The 12038-nt window shown below is 31.5% G+C and overlaps 1 protein-coding gene across 1 annotated transcript; it reads right to left on the reverse strand.

The window, feature by feature from the left end:
• Positions 1-5220: 5220 nt before the first annotated feature.
• Positions 5221-5550, reverse strand: LOC133315852 (cyclin-dependent protein kinase inhibitor SMR6-like). The gene has a single exon (XM_061517532.1). It carries the CDS (start codon positions 5548-5550, stop codon positions 5221-5223), a length of 330 nt encoding a protein of 109 aa, XP_061373516.1.
• Positions 5551-12038: the final 6488 nt, after the last annotated feature.

Below are 12038 nucleotides of genomic sequence, written 5' to 3' on the forward strand. Positions count from 1 at the left end.
CTGATAAGTAAATACTGCTACTACTGCAGTATGGAGTTGGGTCAGTCAGTGTATGTGTATGGAAGAGGTAATTTGCAAACAAATTGCAACATTTCAAGATTTCTCCACTTGGATCAATAATTGAAATTCTAAAATAATAATAAGATAAAATCACAAAGAAGAATGGTAAACGAACCACGAACTTTTAGCTAGACTAGTCAAGGTTTGAGTTTATATATCTGAAATTGGTTGTTAAAATTAGATTTAAATTTGTATAAAAATTCGTTTAATGAAAAAGTCATATGTTTCAATTCAAATACTCAGACTGATCTAGTACATTAATTTTTATTTTATATTTTTTATACTACTTGTAATAATTCTCTCTCTCCTCAATCTATTTCACCTTATTTTATTGGTTAAACATTAAATTTATGAATATTTATGAAATTACTAGTACTGTTAATTGTATATTCTGTTTGGACAAATTTTTGTTGTCTTATTTTTTTTAAATAGGCTAAATAGATTTTTATTTTTTATAAATAAATCAAGCCACGGGCTAATAATTATATTCATAACAGATAATAGATTTAGTCAAACTAACATATTTAAACACATACTTAACTTTTTAATTTTTTAAGAAATTTTGACTCGACTCGTTAACACTTTCTAATCATAGGCCAATTAATTGGCTCATGAGTCATTATTTCATATATGACATGCGCATGAGTCAACGTTTTTATCTGCTCCTTAAAAAAAGGAACTTCCTGTGGTGCCAGCAGTCCTCAACTTGATAAATGACAACAAGGGATGCATAAAGTAGCTGGAGAAAAATAAGGTGTAAATTTGCCTGTGAGCTCAAATCAAATGCATTTATTTTTTGGGTTTGATTTTCTCATGTTAAATGAGAATTCAATTTTTATGTTGTAAAGATAAAAAGTATGTGGGACCCATGTGTTAAAAAAATTATATGTAGGACTCATGTCAGCATGAAAATCGAAGGGTGTGTAAGAAAATTTGAATTCTCGTGTTAAATGAAAATTATAAAACCCTTTATTTTTTTCAGATAAGTACAGGGATAAAAATCCCAGTCCAGAAAATTACTCTCCTCATAAATTTCCTGTTTCATTTAGCTGATAGAACAATGTGGTTCTTGCAAATTTAATAAATGATGAAGATCATAGACATCTCTCATTCGAATATGGAAAGCAAGAAAAGATCACAATCATATCCATCCCAACAAAGCAATAGCAAGGAGCCAAGGATTGATAATGTATAGGATGATCTTAATGATCACAAGGAGCAATATTATGAGCCAATCATTCATGTGTGTGTCCTTGCAACTGCTTATACTGAGAGATATAAAATCTGAGTCTTCACCTAAAATGGGCAATTATCCCTTCTTAGGTTTATATAAATTTTTAATTTTGAACACTTATTTTTCATATAGTTAGTAACTGTCCTTCAAAATTTATGGAAATCCTTAGTTGTGAATATCTTTTTTATTTTTTTTAGTCATATAAATATCGGGGTAATTTCAAAGAAACATATTATTGTAATTATGTCTCCCTCAAAAAAAAAAAACTGACTCCACCATTTCTCGGATAGTAGCTAACTCAAAAACAAAATTCAATCAACCATGCATGAATACTATAATTCCGGAACTGTATCTTTAATGAAAAGGACTGCTTGGTTAATTTCTCTGGTGAAAATCACTAGTGTCTAAGCATGTGCACGTGTGTTAATTTGCTTGTGTATTCAGATGCCGATGTCATTATATGTGAAAGACTCACTCACTCAAACCCCTCATTTCGCAATTGAGTTTTTAAAGATTTGATTGGATCAGGGTTTAAATCTTATTTCAACTAAATTTTTGAAAAAAAATTGGGGATCAAAGGACATGTCTCTCTCTTTGAAAGGGGATTAGTCTCATTCTTCCTCTGTAACGAAGCTCAATGCACTTCTAATGAGAGGGAGCCTTTCGAGCCGTACTCCGAGGACAAGGTGACCGAAAGAGGTTGAATGAGGATACTCTTCAGATTATACCAAAAAAAAAGACTCACTCCTCCTAAACTAAAGTTAATTCTCTTTAGTATTATTTTTGGAAGAGATTTAAAGTTTTAATTCCGACAGGGGTATGAATATATGAGTATGACCAAGTGTTCAATTTTTTTTAGTATTATTTTTGGAAGAGATTCAAAGTCTTAATCCATGTCAGATTAATTGCGAAGCAATGAACCGATTAAAAATTAAAAAAAAAAAAAAGTTAAAGTTGTTACGTGAAGGGTTGAGCATGATCTTTATTTTATTTCTAAATTAACATTGCACAAATAATGCATTTACCCGTTATTTGATATGATATACAATGACAAGATCAACCCAATGGAAAGAAGCAAAGCTGAGAATTATGGTTTCTTTAACAGGGAAAGAATCAAAGATAATTGGTTTGTCTATCCTTTGTAGTGATATATAGTAAATTCTCACATTATTGAGGTAGGTGCTAGCTTATTTGTTCTAGACTAAATTAGGGTTTAAATTAAGGTAAATGATTTTGACAGGAAGCAGCAGATTTATGTTTTAAAGTTAATAGGTTTAATATACTAATGATGCTAACAAATTTGGCCTATTACGCAGAATGTGATTTTATAACTAAATAACAAAAACGAAAATCTCATTAGACAATATATAATGTGATGCTTCCTGAAAGGAAGCAAGGGCCAAAGTCTAAAGTAACATGGAAGAGAATTTTTTTTTTTTTTTTTTTCTAAGAAAGTATCAAGGAACTGCCTCATGTGGTACCCATTTAGGCCATCAAAATAGTAACACACACTATTGCTTATCCAATTCTAAAATAACCACACAATGTGACAAAGTAAGACCTTAACATTTACTACAACTTTACTGTATGCTTTCTTTAAAGGCTCCTAATCCCTAGAAACCTTTCTTATTATACAATACCAAAGTGTACCTGAGGGCTGATATTAGGTAAACACTATCATCAGCACCTTTTAAACAAATCCCTTGGTCATGCGAACCGTATCTATAAACTTTGAGATTCTGGTACATGAAAAGAACTTGTACACAAATCTAAATATTCAATATCAAGAAGTAAATATACAAGAGTGTGTCAATGGCATTAATTGCTCTGCTTAAACCATTTATTTTGTAACAGTACAATCACAATCACAATCACATAGGATTCCGATATACTGCCCCTTAAGTATTTTCTCTTTTAATAATCTGAGGAGAATTATGAGGGACTTGACCTTGGCTCTAGTGTACAAGGCTCAAGCAAAGGTGGGGCATAGAAGAAGATTAAAGCATGAAGAAAAGGCTCTTGGGGAAAATAAGGTTGGAAGGGATTTGTCACAGTCAATACACTTGTGCAGCATCTTATTAGCCGTTAAAAAGATTTTCCTTTGTGTTGTACAGCTTTTGGCTACTTTACGAGACATTTTGAAACATGTATGGTTCTATGCGCTTGTGTTTTGTGTATCAGACTTAGTGGAGAAAAACTATTGAGTGAAAACATAGAGCCTCAAGAAAGGAATAGAATGAATCCTCTTATATATCATAGGCAAGTTTATTAACAATGACTATAGAAAAAAAAAGTAAGAGTTAATTTATTTATTGACAGTTAAAATCATATAATATAATATAATCATATTAAATGAAACATGATACATGATTCCCATTGAGGAAAAGAGAGGGGTAAGAAGTTGCAAACCAGATTGAGAAAAGAGCAAGAAGGCCCTTGACATTTTTCCAATTAAATCTTGGATTAACTTTTTTTTTTTTCCTTAAAAATTAAACGGATCCTAACATGCAAACTGTTTCTCATTTGATTTACTGTTTTGGGGGTACAAGGGTAAGACGGCAAAGTAAGGAAACAAATATAATTTGTGACATATGAAAGAATGAATCAGAAAAGACTTCGGAAGATTGTGTGTAGAGCAGTGCACGGCAATGTTACTCAAGTACACTACATAGGGAGGGGATGCGCAATTTCATTAAAATTTGTTACCTTTGGCAACTAACTCTAGAAGAAACATTTTGCTGCAAAAAATTTAATTTCAGCAGCCATGTGAGTGTGCCCAGAAATAGCAGTTTCATATAAGTGAATGATTAAGTAAAATAAACTTGGTCATAAATATATTAGGTAGTAAGACTAAGTTATCTGGTTATTCCAGCTCGAAGATGATTGTCTCAGGTTAAACATACATATGGTTTATAAAAAAAAATAGTAAGACTAAGCCATTTTTTTGTTGAATATCAATCTAATTATTTCTTTGAAACAAATAAACTTCTCACAAACTTTGGTTCTTTAAATCGATTATGAAACTAATTCCAAATACACGATTAATCCAAAATTAAGATATTATACCCGTCCAATGGTCGTATATATATTAAGTAGTAAAACTAAGCCTTTTTTTGTTGGATACCAATTATAATTATCTCTTTAAGACGAGTAGGTTCTTTTAAATATTCTCACAAACTTCAATTTTTTGAACAAACGATTGATCTAATCATTACGTCCTTGCTAAATGTGGTATTAGTCGTAAATATATTAGGTAGTAAGACTAAACCCTTTTATTCTGATCATACTAAATTAACGGAACATTTAGGTATCCAGCTGGTTAAGTAACAAAAATTTGAAGCAACGTAGCTCAAAAATGAAAACTAGAAGACACTGCACAGAACTACACATTCTTCAAAAGGTTAAAAACTGCACTAGAATCGTCACAATACAAAGTGTTAACGCTGCACAAAGAAGCACGCAAACCCAAAACAACACGTTGGCTGGCTCAACTGCAAACTCTCACTCTCCATATTGAAATACTATCATTGGAAAGCTCATGATTCGACCAACAAATTCTGTATACTAAAATACTCAAAATATTTTAAAGCTTCTCATTAATCAAAAACAGAACTAAAAAAAAACTACATAGCCTCTAAATCAAAATAAACAAAAAAAAAAAAAAATACTACTCAAGAGTGCGTTCTAACTTCTAACTTCCTACTTATCATTTTTTTTTTTTTTTCATTTATACACAAGTCCTCATTTCTTCACCTAGAAAAGAAACAAGAGAGAGGAATCATCAGAATTCAGAACCAAGTACAAATACATAAATAAACCCCAGAAGAAAAACCCTTCAAACTCAACATCTTCTTCCATTTTGTGTTCCTCGGTGTTTAACTTAAAACCTCTCTCACTCTCTAAAATCTTCTTCTTTGTTAGTTGAATCAAATAGCTTTTTCAACATGGCACTTGAACACGGTTTCCAAATCAGGAGGTGTGAAGAACTCTCTAACACCAACCACCATGTTGTTACTACACCTTGAAGGTCGGCGCTTCCTCGGCGCCGCCGGGCACGACAACTTTTCCGGTATCCTAGACTCTTTCGCCGTCGGCGTCGTTGAACGTGCTTCTTCATCGTAGTCACCGTCGTCGTTGTTATCTTTCGCCCTTGTCTTTATCGGCTTCAGAGACCGAACCGCGATTCCAGCAATTACCCATTTCTTTGATTCTGATTCCAAACCAGTCTCTGCTTGCGTCTTCTTCGAAAACCCCATGATGGAATCGAGTGAAAGGTTTAAGCTTTTGCTCCTGGGTTGATCAAAACAGCGGAGAGGGAAAGTGGGTGTGGATCAGAATTGAAAAAGATCGAGTTTTTGAATGAAGGGACACAAAGGGAAGTTGAAAAGAGTGGTTTTTTGTTTTTGGGGTGGTGAGAATCAGAACAAATGAGAAGAAAGAAAAAATGGATGCGAGAGAATCAGAGGAATGAGGAGGAATAAGAGAAAAGGGTTATCTTAGAGAGAGAGAGAGAGAGAGAGAGAGAGAGAGGAGGGAAAGGTTTGAACTTTGAAGGAATGAAGGAATGAACGAAGGAGAAAAAATAAAAAGGAGTTGTTTTGAGTTTGAGTTTTCGTGGGAAAATAGAAATCAATTTTCCGAGAAAGAAAGAAGGAAAGAAAAAACAGAGAGAGAGAGAAAGGGGTGCCCGTGATTTTACGGGCAGCCCAAAGGGATTGAAGGCGAATTTTGGCGCCAAAATTTCATTGGTTTGGGAAGCAACGGCTCTTTTTCCCGCCTTTGGTTTATTCATTGAAATTCCGATTTTACCCTTTCTTGTTGATTTTTCATTTATTAATTAAATAATTTCTAGGGAGTGATGTTGGTGCAGACAGTGTGGGCACGATGACCGGCGTGACAGAGAGTCATGCGATGCGACGTCGTTTCGGTAATTGATGACGTGTCCTTTTAAATCTGAACATCACCCTGGTGGGTCCCCTTTATTAATAATTGAATAATATCACTGAATAGTGAAATGTACGTACACACGTGCCTTTCAACGAGGGGATTCATCAATCACAAAATTCAACTAAAAAAATCTCATGTAAAAATAAAAAATAAATTTGAACGAAAAAAAAATTATTTTTATTACAGATAAAAATTTTCTGCTACAATCATATAAAAATAAATGAATCTTACTAGTTTTTTCTTTCTCTTTTCTTTAGGTAGTGTTTGGTTGAAGGTTTATTTTAAGATTGATGGAAAAGTGTAGGTGAATATTAGAAAATATTACGTTTGGTTCAGGTTTTTTCAAGAAATACCAGACAAATAGGATAGATGGGAAAATGATTTTTGGATGAAATTCAGTGTTACAGAATACCACTTGAGATGTGGTATTTTGAGATGAATGGGGAAGTGAAAAAACAGGTGCAAAGTTTCTCCCGAACATAGATTTTGCATATTTAAATAAATTTTCCTGATAATATTTGGGTCAACCAAACAATTTTTTTTACATTTTCCTATCAAACTCATTTTCCAACCATTTTCCTATCAATTACATTTCCCTAGTAAAAAAAAATTTCTCCCGAACCAAACACTACCTTATAATAAAACTTATTTACTTTTTATATGAATATTCTAGATAAATTTTTTCTGCAATAAAAAAATAGAAATATTAAATCCATTTTGAATTCATAAATGTTTTACTGCTTTTAGAGTTTGTAAAAAAAAAAAAATTATAATGTGATTGATGGAGTTAATATTTACTGTTGTGAAATTTTTAAAACAAGGAAAGGTAGGAGGCAAGACATGCTTCCACCAAGATAATCAACTAAAGTATAATTAACATAGAGTTTTATAACAATTACGGTTATAGGAAAAGTGATTATGTAATGTTATAGAGATTTATTTTGTATGTCGTAGTTTTTTTTTCTTTTGCTTCAAAAAATATAGGTCCCACAAAATATTGTGTGTGTAGAAAACTTACTTGTGTCATGTGAAATGATAAATGCAAATTTCATTGACATATAAAGAAAGGGTTTTATAATTCTCATTCAACATGAGAATTAAAATTTTCCTACACACCCTTCGATTTCCGTGCTGATATGGGTCCTACATATAATTTTTTCTAACACATGGGTCCCACATGCTTTTTATCTCTACAACATGAGAATTGAATTCTCATTCAACATGAGAAAATCAAACCCCATAAAAAAATCATCATTGAGGTACAAGCAACGGATCAAAAAATAATTAAAAACCCATTTATATGGATGGGATCTTTGGTATTATGAGAAAGGATTGGGTTCTAAAGAATATCAACTGAAAGAGGATCAAATCATACTAGTTGAATTATTTATTGAAAAATCATAGCATGTACATAATGTATATATACATATTTAATTGTTCTCCTGACTAATTTTAATCATAAATAAAATTTATGTAGAAACTAACTCGTTATTTTAATCTTTTTTATATGGAAAATTAAGCGGATAATCATTATCCTAAGTCAAATAATATATGTTCGATTTTCGGCTTTGGGAATATTATGACCCAATTTTTCCCACAGCATACTGATAAAAGCCACAAACTAATACAGTTTCAGCTGTGGATATAGAAATATTAATTAATGTAAAAATAATATAAATATATAATAAAAATATCACAGATTCTTTTTACAGTTTCATCATATAATTATTAATTTGGACATTTTGAGTTCAACAAAGAATATTTTTTCGTGAAATTTGTCTATATTATATGGCATTTGAATTTTTTTGTATTCTTTGTATGTTGATGAGGGATAAACATATAAAAACAATTATAGTAGGACCTATGTCATTATTTATGTAAGGTACAATAAACTTTTATCTGCGTCTTCCTCTCTGAGGACATGAGAGACAAAATTGAGAAAAGAAACATGAAATAATCCAAATCTATTTTATAGTTGTTATATCTCATGTAATGTATATATTTAGGTACGTGTACAAATGTCCTTAGGTCGAAGGGGATAAAACATAATAATAGCTCAAATATATAGATGATTAGCATGTTGTTCATTATTCAACTACAATCAAAACAAAATTGAAGTACTTCATAAAGGTCACGTTTCAACAAACTTCATATAGTGCTTAGATTAAGCCAGAGTCTACCATAGACGAATCTAGATACTCTCATGTTAAAAAATATATAAAATGGTCATGTCGGGAATTATAATTCATAACTATACAAAGGTGGATCAATGATATTAAATAAAAGAGAAAAAATAAATTAAAATAGACAGTGGCAGAGCCACATGTTACCTGGGGTGACCTCAGCTTGGGCTAAATTTTAACAAATTGTACTTATCATGTATAATTATATAATTAATTATAATTTGATCCAGTCTAAAATTGTAATTTGGCCCTATCAAAAAAAATATATATATATTTGGTGAGATATTTGGGTAAATTGTATTAAGTTATAGGGTTTTCATTTAATCATTTAACATAACACAACAAACTTTCCTACACTCACAACATTTTGTGGGCCCACACTTTTTAAAACAAAAAAATAAATAAAAAATTAAGGCACGCAAAACGAATCTCTATAACATTACACAATCACTTTTCCTACAACATAACTCTTATAAAACTCTAAGTTATATGTTTCATTTTCACTTATATAAAAAAATTTAAATATATTTAATAAAATTAAAAAATATTGAATAAAATTATAACTCTTTTTTATACTGTCTGTTCAGGTGTTTTGTATTTAATATAATTTATTATGATATGAACTAATTAAAATTAAGAAAAATAAATACACATATAATTTTTTTGGCTCAGACTGTAATTGGAGCCTATTCCGCCGCTGAAAATAAATAATTACAAAATTATAACCGTTAATTCATTTTTAATTTGTATAATTATAATCTGTTCACGTAACCATGTCATATTTTTTTTCCACATCATTACAAATTCAAGATGCAGAACCTCTCAAATAAACAGTGCCAAAGACAATGAAGGAGGAGATGAATGCGGAAATATAAGTCCACTGATTACTATATATCGTGATTAAAGGCTCAAAAAGACACCCCATGTTAAAGTTGAAAACATGAAATACTATACCACAACATCCCTTCATGGTTTTGGGTCAAAGATCAAGCATTCAATATTCTAAGTGAATAGCCCCACATGTTTTAGTATGAATCGAATTTTTTTTGGAAATAAGTATGAATCGAATTGAAAGTTCTTATTCTCTGTTTGATATTTTGATAAACTATCCCCCACAATCCACATAATTGGTTTAATTAGGTGCTCTACCTGGAGTCCAATAAGACATAGACTTGGTGCACCGATATATTGGCGGTGACCTTGGACGTATGTATACACGCATGTGTCAAGAATAGTACAACACAATGGTATTCCTTGTTATTTGTGCGATACTAATAGTACATTCTTTCACTACCTTTATCTATTATGTAGTTATTTCCTTTCATAATTAATTTTATTTTTTTTAATAAAGAAGTACCTACTCACGTTGTGCCAAAAAAATATGCTCGTATATAATATGATAGAATCAATGATGTAGGATAAACCAAGTTATTTTGGAACAGCTGTCGCGCCTCAAAGCATTTCGAAGATGAGCATCTAACTCTAGTTTCAATGGCACTTCATCTCTAGCTAACCACGACTTAACAATTTATAGTAGTGAATCAATTAATGTTATTAAAACCGGCTCGGTTATTGACTCGGTCGAGGTACTGGGTTATTGGATCACTGGTTCAACCGCATGACCTGGTAATTATATGTAATTTTATAATTTATATTAAAAAATTATAAACATATTCAAATATCTAAGCAAAAATGACAAAAAATTCAAATATTTTAATATAAAAAATGATAAATCACATATTATTATACAATAAATGATCAAACAAAAATATAATGATCGTGATATGGGGCTTTAGGTTCAGAAAATGACATCTCTAATTATAAATCAAATGAAATTTTTTTGCATAGTGCATAATTGAGATAACAGTAGTGTTGTAGCCTTGTAGGTACATAAACTATGTAAGTCAATAAGCAAAAAATATATTAAATATGTCCATTATGATTTTTTTTTTAGACCGAGCCGGGTCACCGGTTAACCGACCGGGTCACCGATTTTCATGAAAACCGACCGAGTCGGACCGGGTCGCACCGGTTTTGAAGCATGGCCGGTCCGTTGCTTGAACCGAACTGGTTATATGACCGATTTACCGATTCACAGGTCGACCCGGGCGAATCGGTTCGGGTTTAATAACACTGGAATCAATACATGACTTTAATAAAAAAAACGAATCTTTGACTATTCCAATTTAATCAATTGTATTGATTTTTGAGTATGTAATTATTGTGGCCAATCCAGTTAGTTGGCCCAAGAATAGTGATTTAGTATAGTATGTGGCACCAAATAATTGATAATTTAGTTGGCGTATGAGAGTTGAGCAAATGAGAGTGAGAGTATGTGTTTGATTTTTTTCAGTATCATCTTTGGAGAGTTTAAAGCCTTAATTCTAGACTCACTCCAAACAGGATTGCCTCCAATAAAAAATACATGTGGTTTATAAATAAAAAATAAAAAATCAAGTATCGTCGGCCCATAATTGTGTTGTCACTAAGGGTATCCCAACATACGAGAATATCCCAACGTAAGAGGGTATCTCAACGTAAGACAAATATCCCAATGTAAGATGCATAACGTCTTATTACACGACCCTTCCACATTAGGCATTACATGTTGACAATGGCTACAGGATGCCATGCCCCAACAAGGCTAGGCTACAGTGGCTTAGCTCTGTTTCCGTTGACTTACATCTCTCTCTCAAGCTTAAGGAGCTTGACCCAGCCTATAAATACCTCATTTTTCATCTATTGACGCACACATACTATCCACTTATTATATGAGTTGTTACTTAATTAGTATAGAGAGCCATCGTAACCATTATACACCATCCCCCTTTCTTTGTAGCACTTGGAAAACTTTTGTATAGCCTTAGTCCAAACCATTGTTGTTAAGGGTATACCCCTAAAGTGATATACTTCACCCACCCATTGAGGGATATACATGTGGTCCTCTAATACAAAGAACAACTCAGTAATTATGTTAAAAATTTAGTTAGGAGAATTTTATTGTTCTTGTAGTAATGTCCAACTCGAATTAGATTAATTACGTAATTGATAAATCAATGAAGAAATAAGATATGAGATTAGTGTTTTCCATGTTATAGGAGTAAAATTATCTTCTACGCATAGATATATGCGGGATCCAACTAAGATCATGTGAAGAGAATAGAGGAAAAAAAATAGGCCCTACATACTTTAAGTGTGCGTAGAAGATAAAATTATATTCTACAACGTGAAAAATATTAATCCCATAATATATATATATATATATATATATATTTTGTAAAATTAAATATTTTATCAAAGATAAAATCCCTACAAATAAGAAAAGTTATAATATCCTAAATAACTTAATTATTATCAATTTCATACATTAAAAATAACACAATTAATCCAAATGTATTATACATCAATAAAAAAAATCTGCAAATTAGTGATTATGAAGCGACTTGAGTAGATTTTTCTTTTCATTTTTATTAGAATTTCGATAAACAGGATACTTAGTTTTATTTAATCCTACACTATCCAATTTCAATAACGTTAACCTCAGGAGTTAAGACCTTCAATTTGAGTACCCATTCAGCCATAAAATCGTTCTTTTGGGCCAAGTTGTCATATGG

Source organism: Gastrolobium bilobum, unplaced genomic scaffold (assembly GCF_033153095.1).
Source record: "Gastrolobium bilobum isolate Gb01-03AN ecotype WA unplaced genomic scaffold, APGP_CSIRO_Gbil_v1 utg46394, whole genome shotgun sequence".
NCBI classification, from domain to species: Eukaryota; Viridiplantae; Streptophyta; class Magnoliopsida; order Fabales; family Fabaceae; genus Gastrolobium; species Gastrolobium bilobum.